At 35.1% G+C, this 15193-nt stretch overlaps 2 protein-coding genes across 4 annotated transcripts; both read left to right on the forward strand.

The window, feature by feature from the left end:
• The first annotated feature begins 660 nt into the window (after positions 1-660).
• On the forward strand, positions 661-8222 carry LOC104900995 (tRNA wybutosine-synthesizing protein 2/3/4). 3 transcript variants are annotated; one of them, XM_048634315.2, is made up of 9 exons: positions 664-1525; positions 2735-3159; positions 3255-4424; positions 4843-4972; positions 5215-5450; positions 6108-6243; positions 6539-6615; positions 7173-7279; positions 7428-8222. In XM_048634315.2, the coding sequence occupies exons 1-9, from the start codon at positions 824-826 to the stop codon at positions 7532-7534; spliced, it is 3090 nt and encodes a 1029-aa protein (XP_048490272.1). In that variant the 5' UTR covers positions 664-823; the 3' UTR covers positions 7535-8222. The 3 variants fall into 3 exon arrangements, 2 of the variants coding, with proteins under 2 accessions (XP_048490272.1, XP_010686839.1); XM_010688537.4 differs by having other exon boundaries at positions 665-1556; positions 2760-3159; XR_007268711.2 differs by lacking the exons at positions 7173-7279; positions 7428-8222 and having other exon boundaries at positions 661-1556; positions 2760-3159; positions 5215-5445.
• A 1845-nt stretch (positions 8223-10067) lies between these two features.
• Positions 10068-14780, forward strand: LOC104900996 (peroxidase 42). The gene is made up of 4 exons (XM_010688539.4): positions 10068-10353; positions 10783-10971; positions 11796-11961; positions 14129-14780. Exons 1-4 carry the CDS (start codon positions 10075-10077, stop codon positions 14536-14538), a joined length of 1044 nt encoding a protein of 347 aa, XP_010686841.2. The 5' UTR covers positions 10068-10074; the 3' UTR covers positions 14539-14780.
• Positions 14781-15193: the final 413 nt, after the last annotated feature.

Consider the following 15193-nt stretch of genomic DNA (forward strand, 5'->3'; position numbering starts at 1 on the left):
ATCTTTAATCATGAAAAATGGAATAACCTCGGAGTCTTTCACAAAGCTCTCGTTGCTCACAAAGAATGGCGTGTCTCACCACTATGGATCTCCATCACTCCTATGGTTCTTCCCTCACTCGACAAATAACAATCAATTATGTTGGTCTCGGAGTCGTCTCCCTTTCATTCCATCAAAGTCAACTTCAATGGTTCAGTCGAAGATTTCTTAGCAACAGCAGGCGTCATCCTATACGATCATTTGGGTCACTTGGCCCAGTTACAACCTTGGCACTACCTCAATCTTCACCGCCACAACTCTTCATCATGGCATCATCCTAACTCTTGACGCATGTATCACCAACATCACCACTAAAGGAGATAAATATTACTCATTAATGCAGTAAAAGGAACTTGATCACCACTATGGCAACTCACCAACATTATTCATAACATTTGTCTTCAACTTTAACAACTTCCACACATGCGAAATCAGACACAACTTAGGAAAAACAGATTAAGGAGCATATTGAATAGCTAATGCGAATCACTTAGTACACGGTTCTTTCGATATTCATATTTATAATTACTCGCATTAGGAGTTCCTATCAAGCAGAGGGTATTTAAGTGTTTTTTTTATTCTTACTTTATTAAAGAAAAATTTAAAAAATTTTGATCAAGATGTCGTGTGAAATCAACTTTTGCCCATATTGGAACTTGGAAGCCTCGCAAGTCGCAACCAGGTTCCTGTAACACCAAAGAGTCCTTAGCCCTACGGCGCCGTGGCTGAAATCCAGTTAGCTGGTACAAACAGAACAAGCAAACCTCAAAAAAGCAACCAAACTATGGACTTCGAGAAAAGAAAAGCAGCAACAATGGCAGCCATGAACTCAACAGAAACAGACAAATCTCCCAAAGGCACAATCGATACACCAATCATACCTCTCCTCAACACCATAAACAACCACCCTTCCTACTACACCACCTCCTCTTGCTCCGGTCGCATCTCCATTTTCTCTCACCTCCCCAACAAACCCAAAGGCGGCACTTGGCTCTTCATCTCCCACCACCCCGTCAACCCCACCTCAATCCTTACCCTTCTCTTTCCCGAGTCACCTCACTCGGATGAGTCGACTCAGCCCGACTCGTCCGAGTTGGTGTTCCGATTCGAGCCCCTGATCATCGCGGTGGAGTGTAAGGACGTGGGTGCGGCTCAGTTTTTGGTGTCGTTGGCTATATCTTGTGGGTTCAGAGAATCTGGGATCACTAGTGTGAGTAGTAAGAATAGGGTGATTGTTGCAATTCGTTGTTCTATAAGGTTGGAGGTTCCTTTGGGGTGTAGAGGAAGGATTATGGTAGGTCCTGAGTATTTGGGGTATCTTGTGGAGATTGCTAATCAAAAGATGGGTGCTAATTTGAAGAGGACTCTAGGGTTTTTGGAGGGTTTAAGGAATAATGGGTTTGTTGGGACTGATGTCGTACCCGAGGGCGGGGATGGAAACGGGTTCAGTGGTGGTGTTGATGGTGATGGTCCGGTATTTGAAGAGGTTGGAGTGTCTAATTTGGACAGAGATTCTGGTAATTTGAGTTGGTTATGTTTGTGAAGTTGTATGTTTGAAGCTTTAATTTTTGTTATGGAAGTGAATTTGATGTGTGTGGATAGTGTTTTGATTATGTGGTTGGCTTGTTTGGATGATAGGCTATGTTAACAAGAATGCTCATTTAGTGTGAATGTAATGCTATGTGTTTGATTCATATGGTTGATATTTTGGGTTTATGACATGGATTTCAAGTCTTTAGTCATGTCTATTGTTGTAATACTACTATGTGGTTGCAAATATGTGATCTTATGAAAATCTTTAGGCTAGTTTTCAATTGCTTAAAAAGCTGTGAGAGTAGAACGAACTTTTCAGAAAAGGAGTCAACACTATGATGTATGAGCGATCTACTTCTTACAGGAGAATGATGGGGAGAAGAGGAAGTGAGCAATTGAGCATGAGGAACTTCCTCCATGTGTAGTACCTCATATGGGTTTGTGGGTGGGTGTTGATGTCTAGATTTCTTGTAGTAACACCTCGATCTTGGCAGTAGAATGGGTGTTTAATTGTATCACATCTCTATGAAAGAATTGCTTTATTTATGCAGACCTTTTTTTTTTCTTTTTTCTTATTTCTTTTTATCTTGATATGTTTAGACTTTTTATTATCCTAAACAAGGTTCTGTGTTTGATGCTTTGTTCATTTTGTACAGCAAGGATTTGCTACAGATGTTTTCTTTTACATCCTTTGAAATAAAAAACTTCGTGTACTAGAGGAAACTATGTAACTTTCTTGTAGTTGCAAGGAAATAAATTGAAGGCCAGTTGTATTGAAAATTGTACTCAATATGAAAATTTTAGCCAGAGAATATGGTGTTATAAGTAGCATTTCATGATGGATTAAGTCCGGATCCTATATTCTTATTAGTTATCATCGAGGGAGGTGGAAATGGACTTTGATCGAGATGAGGGAATGAAGCATGGTTGTATAAACTGTTTTGACATGTCTGATGACTCCAAACTAGAACTCCTCGCATCTCATTGCTATTGTTTTAATCATCAGGAAGTAAGAGAATGTGCTACTAACCATTTAAATCTTTAGACCAAATTACACCTTCTCTCATTGCATTTAAATCTGTAAATGTGTTGGTCTGTGTGGTATTATGACAATCAATTATTGATGATTGCAGGAAATCTATTCCTCCACTAAGAGAGCTAGTCTGAAATTTTTGAATCATTGACAGGGCCACTGGGAAGTGTCTGCTCCAGTCTAGCCATTATTCCCATGAAAATTGTTGGAGAACATGCAGAGAGGCTGTTCCTATGGGGTCATTCTTCTTGTACAATATATAATGCTGACCACAAAGAGATTCTGATATATGGTGGTTTTGGAGGCATAGGGAGACATGCACGTAGAAGTGACTGTTTGCTGCTTGATCCATCATCTGGCAGATTCTCTGTGTTAAATGTTAAGGGCTCTCCATCTCCACGTATGGGTCAAACTTCTTCATTAGTTGGAGGTTCAATGATTGTTGTTGGAGGGAGAGCTGATCCTACCAATATCCTAGATGATTTATGGATCTTCAATATTGAGAAAGCTGAATGGAAAATGGTAGGCAATGCTGGTGACGTGTTTACCCCGAGGTGATGATACCAACTACTGATAGTGTTCCAGTAAAATTTGCTTTTAAGGATATTTCTCTTATTTGACAAATCAACTTATGTTTAATTTTGTGCAGGCATCGTCATGCAGCTGCTGTTGTGGGTTTGAATATATATGTATTTGGTGGACTTAATAACAACACAGTGTATTCTTCTTTACTCGTGCTAGATGTAGATACATTAAGATGGAAGGAGGTTAATGCATGTGGAGATTTGCCCTGTGCCCGACATTCACATTCATTGGTTGCCTATGGCAATAAATTGTACCTCTTTGGTGGATACAATGGCGAGACAGCATTGGGGGACCTTTATAGTTTTGATGTTCAAGAATGCAGATGGACAAAAGCTGAAACAGTAGGAAAGGCTCCCTACCCAAGGTTCTCGCACTCAATGTTTGTGTACAAAGATTATTTAGGAATTATTGGGGGTTGTCCTGTCAGACAGCACTGTGAAGAGTTGTCCTTGCTTGACCTAAAAACTTCTTTATGGAAGCACGTGATCTTGGATTCAGTAGGCAAGCAGTTGTTTGTTCGAAGCACTGCTAATGTTGTCAATGATGATTTGATTGTGATCGGTGGTGGAGCATCCTGTTATGCATTCGGTACGAAATTCAGTGAGCCATCAAAGATTAATTTGCTATCATTGTTAACTCTTGATGATGATAATGTGTCATCCGTGTCTAATGAGAAGCAGAGCACACCTCTATATGTGGATGCTGTTGAGAAAAGAAACAGCATTAGTATACTTCATAATGGAAGTGAAAAATTATCTGATCTGGGTGCGAGCTTGAATGTGGGTGGCAAATCACCTAGTAGAGATGTTGGACATGCCAAACAGACTTCCTATTGGGTTCTAAAACTGGAAAAAAGGTATGCTAAATTGGGAAAGGACACACTCAAAAAGTTTGGCTGGTTAGATCTTGATCGAAAGGTGTATTCCCATGAAGATGGATCTTGCATATATTTCCCTGTTACTGATAAGTTTAATGCTATATTCTCTGACGAGCTATTCCAGAAGAGAGGGACACTTGAAGTATTGAGTGACCTTAATATTGCAAAATGTTCTATTGATTCTCAAGCCACTGCCTTGGATTTTCTAGTGGCTTGCGGTGCCACTAAGCAGAATGATGAACTAGTTGCAATGAAGAAAACAGCTATCTCTCCCTTGGAAGCAATGAAGGGAGCTGTGGCCTTGCTACTGAAATATAATGGTCTATCTGAAGGGCTCTTGGAGCAGCTACCAACCAGGTTCCTCTTTAGATTTGCTTTTTTGTCTAGGTTCTACACTGGATACATATCATCGAGAAACTGTGCTAAGAACTAATATTAGGGGGAGGGTATTTTAGATATTATCTTCTTTAGTTTACTTGGGGATTAAGTTAGATTGTTTGTTAGGAAAGTAGTATAAATAAAGAGCAACATAGAATGTGAAAGGCATGTTGAAAATAGATGAGAAATTGGGAGAGAATCAAGCCTCTTGAAAGCTTCAATATCTTTACATTTTGCTATATTTTCAGTTAAAAATCCATCAAAGTTCATCTTCTTCCCTTAATATTTCCATTTCAGCACTATAATCTGTCCAAGCTAAGTTGATTCTTAGCAAACTGCTTGGATGGATGTCTTTGTCTGCAAGATAAAAACTGAAGTTAGTATTCTTTTGCTCTAGGTGGGAGAGGCTTGGTGACATCATTGTTCTCCCTGTCACCTCATTCAGAGACCCTGCATGGGATACCATAGGCAGTGAGCTTTGGTCTGCTGTTGCTAAAACTCTTGGTGCTCGTCGTCTTGCTCGCCAGGTATGGTGTATAGTCCACTTACTACATGAAACGGCGATTCCGAAGAGTTTTCCGATGCAAAATTTTAATTAGGCAAACTTATGCATTTAAATCGAATCTGCCAGAGGTCCATAATCACATTCTCCAGAAGTTGAGTGAATAAATGTTAAAATTACCAAAATCCTCGTAGGAGTGTCATATCATGTGTAGCTAAATCTTTTGCTATAAGTCAATCTGTCAATGCTTATACATTTTGTTAATAGGATCATGTTGCTTCAACTGGAACACGAGACAGTCGTCTAGAGATCCTTATCGGAGATAATGGTTGGGTTGAACATCGTGAAAATGGAATACTGTATTGCTTTGATACCACAAAGTGCATGTTCTCCTGGGGAAACCTTTCAGAAAAACTTCGCATGGCCCGCTTGGACTGCAGAGATGAAGTTATCGTGGATCTTTTTGCGGGGATCGGATATTTTACATTGCCTTTTCTTGTAAGGTATCTTTGGATTCACTCGCACTCTTATACAACTGGTCTTCTTTTATATTTAAAGACTTGTTTGAAATGTTTTTGAATCAATTATGTGCTCTCCTTTGGGTGTGTAATGTATGCGCACTTTTTCTTTGTCTGATTAATCTCTGTCTCACGAGATCGTAGGGATCTCTGTCGCACGAGATTGTACGGATCTCTGTCTCACGAGATTGTACGGATCTCTGTCTCACGAGATTGTACGAATCTCTGTCTCACAAGATTGTAGGATTGGTCTTGGTTGATGACCGACAAATTATATTGGTGATGGGAAGCTAGGATATAAGAAAGCTATGTTACATATGCAATGTGGCAGATTTCAGTTGCGAGAAATTTGAGAACTATTGCAAAACCTAACTATTAGAACATTGAATAAAGTTATAATAATTCCATTGTCGATGACTGTAGGTCTAGATTTTTGAGTGATTCATAGAATTATTGCATTAACGTCAACCCGTCACCTTTCATTTGCACAAGATTATGCTTTTCTCACTTGGTCCCTTAAAATATTATTAGAAGATTCTTTTTTTTTTTTTTTGTGTGCTTTGGCTCTTCACACTATAGAGTTGTATATTCTCTCTTTAAGTATCACATTAATAATGCATAATTAAACTTTTGGTTGATCAGAGCTCATGCTAAATTGGTTTATGCCTGTGAGTGGAATCCCCATGCTGTTGAGGCTCTTCATCATAACCTTCAAGCCAATATGGTGTCTGATCGCTGCATTGTACTTGAAGGAGATAACCGGCTTACAGCTCCTAAAGTAAAGCTCTATTTCTTTGATTATTTTCGTAGTTCATGTATTCTTTGAGGTTTTTATAAGTTATTCAGTGTTATTAAACTCCTTCATGATTCATCTAATGATTCAAGTCAAATTATGTTTGTTCCTTGATGGTGCACTCTGATGTTCAAGACATTCCATGGTAAACAAATAGGATACTATTAAATTGTGTGATTTACACATTAAGAACCGACTTAAGTAACAATGAAAAGTAAATTTACTCGCAGAAGCTATTTGGTGATGTTAATTAATTAAACTTCTTTCCAATAACATTCAGGGAGTTGCTAATCGTGTCAGTCTTGGCCTCCTGCCATCTAGCGAGGGGAGCTGGGTTACTGCTGTGAGGGCATTAAGGTAAGGGCATCTCATATCTTTCATTATTCCATACTTTAACATCACAACTGATTTGACCATCGTATCTCACATTGTTGCTAATTTCATGCACTTAGACATCTTTCTCAACTTCTTTGCTAAATTGTTAGTAGAAGAAAATACTCCCTCTGTCCTTGAGTGATATTGGAAATTTGATTGGGGTTTATTCTCAAGGAGTTCATTTAAAGTACCACATTTATCCCTAAGACCCTCACTATTTAAAGTTTTACATCCTTATCGTTTTTAAGGAGTTAAGGGTGTGGATATCATCAAGGGTGGTACGAGAAAGTCGAAAGTTTAACTGGATACTTGTTTGAAACAGACTAAAATAGAAATGTACCTATTACTGTGGGACAGAGGGTACAGCCACCAAGTCTTTTCTTTTTCTTTATTATGACAAATTGAAGTCTTAGCTTAAGGGACAGAAGTATCACAAAAAATGCAATATTCCCTGTATTTATGTTCTGACTTTGAATTTCCACAATGTTCTTTCCATGATCTTAACATGCCTGACTAGTTGCCTGGAATTTGGATGGTAGGTGTGAGGGCGGAACACTTCACATACATGGGAATGTGAAGGACTCGGAGGAGAGCCAATGGGCACAACATGTGTTAAACTCAATTTTTGAACTTGCTAAAGCAGAAGGTATCTTTTGGTGAACCTTTTTCTCCTTTCCCCTCATTTATGCTACTTCAATTTTCAAATAATTAATTATTGCGCCAAGAAAGGTTGAAAGATATTTCAGCTTCAGACTTGTAAACCTGATCCTAGTGTTGTCTTACGCATGTTTTAGGTCACTGTTGGAATGTGTCGTTGGTGCATTTGGAGAGAGTGAAATGGTATGCACCTCATATCCGCCATCTTGTCGCGGATGTAAGATGTGAGCAAATTCTGAAATGAAGAACAGCAAATGTACTTGGTGGCTGGTGCTTTTGGAATCAGGATGTAATCTTTTGTACAAGTACACATGGGACTTGGGCTGCGCCATCGATCACAGGTATAAGCCCAGCCAACTCGACATCCCTCGTAAACCCCCCTCCCGAAAATACGCTCTCGAGCATCGAACTCTCGACCACAAGGGTAGAAAGAGAGGGTTTCACCACCTCAACCAACGATGATTCTCTAAAATTGATACAGGACTACAGTGGAGCATGTAAGGATAAAGAACGTGTGCTTATAAGTATATTTTTTGCAATATTGGTATTTTTGTAACGAGACATGTATTGTATCCTTAATTGAAGTCGAGCTGAAGCTTAGGTAATTTAGAACAAGCTTGCTTGGTGGAGGTGGTGGTGGTAGGGAACTCACCTTGTTACTTTTAGGTCACAAGTTCCAACCTCACTACCTACTTGTGCTTGGGAGTAGGTTTCCCTTATATCTCCTACTCCCATCCCCTACTCTCAAGCGTTAACTTGTGTAGCTGAGTTCATTGATACGCGAGAGATGCTTGTTCATAAGGTCTTTTTTCTTACCAAGGGGTTTCCCGGTGGGCACCCCCCCAAAAAAAGAGCTAGGTAATTTAGATTGTGTCATTATATTACAGGTAACTTTTTGAATAAGTGCTTGTGTTTTTTTTTGTTAGCTAGCACATTTTGTGTCTTTTTTTGTAACAAGCTAACTTCGGTTTTTAAAGAAGGGAAATACTTCGACTTTCACGCTTGATAATGTACAACTTTGACCATTAATATCTCTAATTATGTATTTGTAAAAGTAATAAAAAGTTGATAATATGAAAATATCCCTTGAAACAAATCGAACAATATTTTATATTATCAATTTTGTTTTTATATACTAATAAAAGTCAAAGTGAGGTATGTAAATAGTATAAAAGTCAAAGTATTGCACTTAAAAAGAAACAGAGATACCTTTTATGTTGGTTTTTGCGAATTAGCAAATTTTAAGACTTTTTTTTTGTTTTAAAAAATGCACCTTTTTTGCCCCATTTTTGGAACTTGACAAAAGGTAATTTTTTACATAGATGTTTCATTTATACTTCCTTCGTTTCTTTTAGTTGTCCCACACTACTTATAATTAAAAGAAAACGGAGGAAGTATAAGCTTATATAGTTGACTTTATGATTAAGATTGTATCTTCTCTTGAATTGCGTACTCAAAATATGGATCAACTAAAAACAAAGGGAGTAATTTGAATGGTCAATTGTTCTCTTTTTACTTCTTTGAAGAGTTGGAAAAACAAAATCTTGCTCCCTGCTGAGTACCTATTTGACGAACCTGAATAAAATTAACTAGTTAATTTGTTTAATGTAAATATAGTTGATCTTGGATCTTAAGATAAGATAAAGACTCAAAATTGAAGCCATTTGTTATTAATGAAATATTCACAGGTCGCAAGATTCAAACTAACATAAATGTTTTTGTCCATCTGCTCAGCAATCCAGATTCCAGAACAAAACTTTGAAACTCCCAAATATTAAATAAGTAAAGAAACGTTAAAGTTAAGATGATGGGATCCACAAAATGGTAAATGCAGGAAAGTGTTGAAATAAAGGCAAAAGTAGATTAATTTAGTAAAAGAGTAAAGAGGTAGAGGTGAAGTATATTTGTATAACGAAAGTGACTGTTTTATGACTTTTACCTTATAATTTAGGAGTAGTTAGTTTTCACCGACTGTTTCTTTTGGTAACTTAGTTTTCACTGACTCAATTTAAGGGTATATGGGTTATTATCAATAATTGTAAAGGAGTAACAGTATCTATTTATACAGAAGAGCGGACAAAAAGTATCCGTACATTTAAACTTTTAAAATTGAAGTCATATTCTTGTTGAGTTGTTGGTGTTCCTTTTTATAAATGTAAATCAAGTGATTTTGACCTATTTTAAAAATTGATTAGCCAAAATCTCTAATAAGCTTTTTGGTAAGTGAATACCAGTCAGGTTGAGATGAAATGACAGATTCGTCCAATAATTGCAAAAATGAGTGGTTTTAAAATTTATACAATAATAAGTTATGTTAATGTTCTTATTGATCATTTTATACAATTAAGTATCGATCAACTATCTACTACTCAGTTGTAAAAAAAAAAAAAAAAAATAAAAAAATAAAACTATCTACTATTCTGTTCTTATATAATTGTTTCATTTTAACTAGTTATATTTAAAAGGGGCAGTTCAAAATTTTGACCCATTGCACTTTAGACAACTCCAAATAAAATTGGATTAGGAGTAAAAAAAATTGACCAATTTTTTTTATAAAAAAAAACCGGATTTTGTGTCACGTCCATTTTGTGTCACTCTAAGCTCACTATAAAGCAAAATAATACCCAATTGATATTTTTAATTTCTAGAAAGTAAAATGACAAATTTACCCCTTATATAATGAATGTAAAAACACTTCACTGATGCCAAGTGGCTTCTTATACAATATCTTATCACCTACTAGATACTCCATTTCCATTATTTAAGGAGTGCAAGTGTGGGTGTATGAAAGTAAGGTACCAAACAAAAACAAAAACAAAAATGGGAATGGGATCCAAAGCTTTCTTCTTTTTCTTCATTGCTCTGGTATTTTTTTTCTCAGCTACATTTGCAGAAAATGATAATGAGGAAGAAAAGGCAGTTGGGCTTGTTATGAATTATTACAAGGACACTTGTCCTCAGGCTGAAGATATCATCAAAGAACAAGTCAAACTCCTCTACAAACGCCACAAAAACACTGCTTTCTCTTGGCTTAGAAACATCTTCCATGACTGTGCTGTTGAGGTAACATATAGTTAATTTAAGTACTAAAAACCATATTATATAAAAAATGTTACATGAAGTACTACTTTTATGTTACATTTATATTTAGTTATATGGAAACAATATATCTGATATAGGAGTACATACCACATATACTTATACTATCATGCAACTGAAAAGTAGCTAACTTGTTAACTTAACAATTCAGATCTAACCCATTTATCATATTTTGTAATTAAAATTTCATCTTACAGTTTTTTTTTTTTGATACTTTGAGGTTAAATAGTGGAAGGAATGTTGATTTCAGGAGATTTTAGTCCATAATATCTAAAATGTCATTTTTCTTGGGAGAAAATATAAGCTAAACATCATTAAGATAATTTTGATACTTTATGATGATATATATGAATGTGTATAATTAACAAGATTATAATTGTTTGTTTGGGTTAGTCATGTGATGCATCATTGTTGCTGGACTCAACAAGGAGGATAATGTCAGAGAAGGAAATGGACAGAAGTTTTGGACTAAGAAACTTTAGATATCTTGAAACCATCAAAGAAGCTGTGGAAAGGGAGTGCCCTGGTGTTGTTTCTTGTTCTGATATTCTTGTAATTTCTGCAAGAGATGGTGTTGTTCAGGTAAATTTTTTATATCTTTTTAGCTTCTAAATTCTAGAGTCTATTTTTTTGTACTGTTTTTCTCTTTTTAAGTGTTTTTTGCTCTCTTCATTCTCAGATCTAAGATTACTTTCATGGTTTTCTTTAGATATTCAGATACTATATAGAGTACTATAGTCACTGCATAATACTACATTAGAAGTATCTCTTATCTATAAGCAACTCCAGTCTCCAATGGTAGAGCAAAATAGAAGTTGGCTTAGAATGTCACATAAATTTTAAGCTCAACTTTAAGCCAAAACTTCCACAATGGTTCACCAATATATTTGTTGCTTGATTAAGTCCCACTTGAAGTAAGATAGTTTTTTTTATAGAGAAGAATATAGAAACTGTTTACCAAAATTCTCACATGGGCCCACATTTTTAGCTCAAGCAAATTGGCTTAGTTAAGCTAGATTGGCTACCAAATGAAATTTTTCAGCTACTCACTCCAATGGTTGGGCTAATTGCTTGACTTTTTTTATTTGCTAGCAAGTCCCTAATGCTCATCATTGGAGTTGCTCAAGGAGTCGTAAAATTAGTAGACATGTTTCAATCTTAGGTCAAGACGTGAAGTACGAGGGAGTGTTATATTCAATTGATTATGACTTATATGAACTTATTTTAACGTATGATAGCTTATTTTTGTAGAAATAAGTCAAAATAAGGTGAACTACGGGCTTGATTTTTTTCAAAATTTTTGTATGATTAGCAATTTAAGACATTTTCATGTGAAGATTATTAGACATTTAGCATTAAGGTTTTCCCATGATTTCTTCTAAATTTAATGGGATTTTAATTTTCAGCTAGGAGGGCCATACATTCCCCTGAAAACTGGAAGGAGAGATGGAAGGAGAAGCAGAGCTGAGATGTTGGAACAATATCTCCCAGACCACAATGAGAGCATGAGTATGGTGCTTGATAGGTTTAAGGGAATTGGCATTGACACCAAAGGAGTTGTTGCTTTGCTAGGTAACATACATGATACATCACTCATCATTTCATGCTTTTGCTTATTAACATGCATACATCTCAATTCTCATACATGCATATGTCTCGACATAGTGACACACTGTTTCTCATGTATGACTATCACATACTCCCTCCGTCCCAAAATATAGTTCCCATTTCCCTTTTTTCACGGTAATTTATGCAAGTTGGGATAGTAAATATTTTTTGTTTATTTAAATAAATATTGTATGGGGAAAGATGATTTTAGGAGAGAGAATGGAGATAATTGGTGAAAGAGCATTAATTATAATATTTTGTTTGAATAAACAAAGGAACAAACAAAATTCAAGAAGCAAATAAATGATGGGACACGATTTTTTTAGGCAAATTACGAAAAAACGTGGAACTAAAAATGAAAATGGGAACTATATTTTGGGACGGAGGGAGTAATAAATTTCTGATCTATTAATTAATATTACTATATGCATGCGGTTGCATGTCATATGATATCATAAATGTATCCCATTATTTGCACCAAAAGATAAAAGAAATAGTGGATCTCATAATGTCCTATTATTAATTTATCATATCATAGTGAATGATTGTGACCGTACTCTTTAGGTAGGAAAACAGTAGCATTAAGGCCAAATTGAATAATATGAAAAAGGACAAATCTGTCCTTATTGTATAGGATAATTTTTGTCTGAAAGAAGATAAAAGTCAGGTAAAGAGAGATTGTCTTTAAATTTTTTTTAAAAAATTTATTTTGTTTGAATATGAGAGTAACATTGGAACAATTTTAATAAATAAATCATTCGACTTTGATTTCTACTATAGATAATGCATAAATTTGATTAAATATTGTTAATTATCAAAAAATTTATATTTTTGTAAAGATCTTATTCTTATATATCCAATTAGATATTAAATCTTAAAATATACTTATTCCGTTTCAACTTTTAAAATACTTTGAAACATTTTCACCCACGCACCCCCATTTGCCCGTGTTTTGCAAATTTAGCGTGAGGAAGAAAGTAGTCATGTGAGATCTTGTTAAATTAATCCCGATATATATTTTTAGAATATAAACTATTTGAATTATTTATAAGAAATTAAAGATATTAATGATTAAAGTTATACGTTGGCTTACGTGTTAGGAGAAATACTTTAAGTAATATGAAACGAACAAATTATTTGAGTGGCCAAAATTAGTATATTAATCGTGCAAAAGTAATAGGATTGCATTATAAATCCGAGGCAATTGTATAAGAACTCAGGGAAGAGTGTTATTCCAAAGCAAAAAAGTACTAATTATTTTGATAGACAAGTAGACATAAACAAAATTAAAGGTACTACTATGTGGGGTTTATCACATGAATCTCGTCATTTCATTTTCAATTCTTCTAAAGATACCATCACAATTCACAGCAATTTAAGGAGTATACTTATATGATCCACTCAAGTCTTACTTTTGAGTTATATTCCACATACCTTTTACTTTTGACTCTGATTAGTGACATCAAACAAGACTTTATTTTCATTAACCAAACAAGTTTAATTGCATAGGTAAAAATTTGCTTTTAATATCTACATCACAACTCACAACTATATATTGATCTGAAAATTTAAGCTTCTCCTTTCAAAATAAATCATGCCATTTTCAGCGCAGCCCTACTTCTTTTTTCCACTAGTGGATTTATAATGGACGACCCACCAATCTAATTATTATCGAAGTTAATTAATGCGTAGATAGTGAGCCTTAACAATAAAATTCAGCTAACTAATCGAAGTTAATATCGAGATCAAGGATCTGTTTGATTCAACTTATTTTGTCTTATCTGAACCTATCGTATCTTATTTTTTTTTTTTTTTTTCTGAAATGAGTGAAGCTAAGTTGAACAGAACATTTTATTTATCTTATCCGATCTTATGAAATATTAAATAAGTTAAAATAAGTTGAACAAAACAGGACATAAAGATGATCATGTTATCCCATCCCAGACATGGAGGATTGTAGTCTATATCTTCTGTCACACGTGAATAAGATAGTTGGAGAGAATTGAATGACTTTATTATTTTGTGTGAAGCTCAATATAATTTATGTTTTACTCCATATCATTTATAGTGCATTTGTGTCCATTTGTTAAACGGATGTATATGTTACGAAAATTAATTAAACTTCCAACAGGAGCTCACAGTGTGGGAAGAACCCATTGTACCAAGTTGGTGCATAGGCTATACCCGGAAGTTGACCCGGCCTTGAACCCGGAACACGTACCCCACATGCTCAAGAAATGCTATGACCCGATCCCAGACCCGAAGGCGGTCCAATATGTGCGAAATGACAGAGGTACCCCTATGATTTTTGACAACAACTACTACAGGAACATATTGGACAACAAGGGTTTACTCATTGTGGATCACCAACTAGCCACAGACAAGAGGACTAGACCATATGTGGTTAAAATGGCTAAAAATCAAGACTATTTCTTCAAGGAATTTTCTAGGGCAATCACTATTTTGTCTGAGAACAACCCACTTACTGGTACCAAGGGTGAGATTAGGAGACAATGCAATGTTGTAAACAAGCTTCACTAGATCACTAACAAATATATTAATCCTTACTATATGGATTAATATTAGTTTGATGTATGTGTTAACTAAGCATTAGAATAAGAGGGTGTTTTATCAGTTTACTTCTATAATGGCATGGTGACCTTAATGATTGCACATGCCATTGCAAGTTTTTTATGCTTTCAATGCAATGAGTGTAGTATGTATTTGTATAATGTATGGATGAAGCAAGCTCATTTGTAAAATTCATCGCTGTCTTTGTCATACTTTCTTCGTGTTTTTAAAATGCAACACATCAACTTTTCCTATCAAATAATGTTAACATTGACCATAAATATATCTAATATATAATATGTTGGATTTTTCTTAGTATATTTTCAAAATAATAATTTTTCAAATTTTTACTTAAGAGATAATTCAGGATTGTCAGATAGCTGAGAATTCAAATGGAGAAGGTAATTCCCTTAGGTTCTCTTGTTGTTTTTAGTTTTTCAAAGTTTACAAGGCAAATTTTAACAACTAATTTCTCTAATTATATTATCGTAAAGATCATGTAAACTTGATAACTTGAAAATTACATTAAAATAAATATAGAATTATCATACTTCCTCCGTTTCTTAATAAGTGCAACATAGAGAAAGTGGGGGAATACCAAGGAATGTAGAGAGAGAAAGTTGGG

The sequence above is a fragment of the Beta vulgaris genome, chromosome 8, assembly GCF_026745355.1.
Source record: "Beta vulgaris subsp. vulgaris cultivar EL10 chromosome 8, EL10.2, whole genome shotgun sequence".
NCBI lineage: Eukaryota > Viridiplantae > Streptophyta > Magnoliopsida > Caryophyllales > Amaranthaceae > Beta > Beta vulgaris.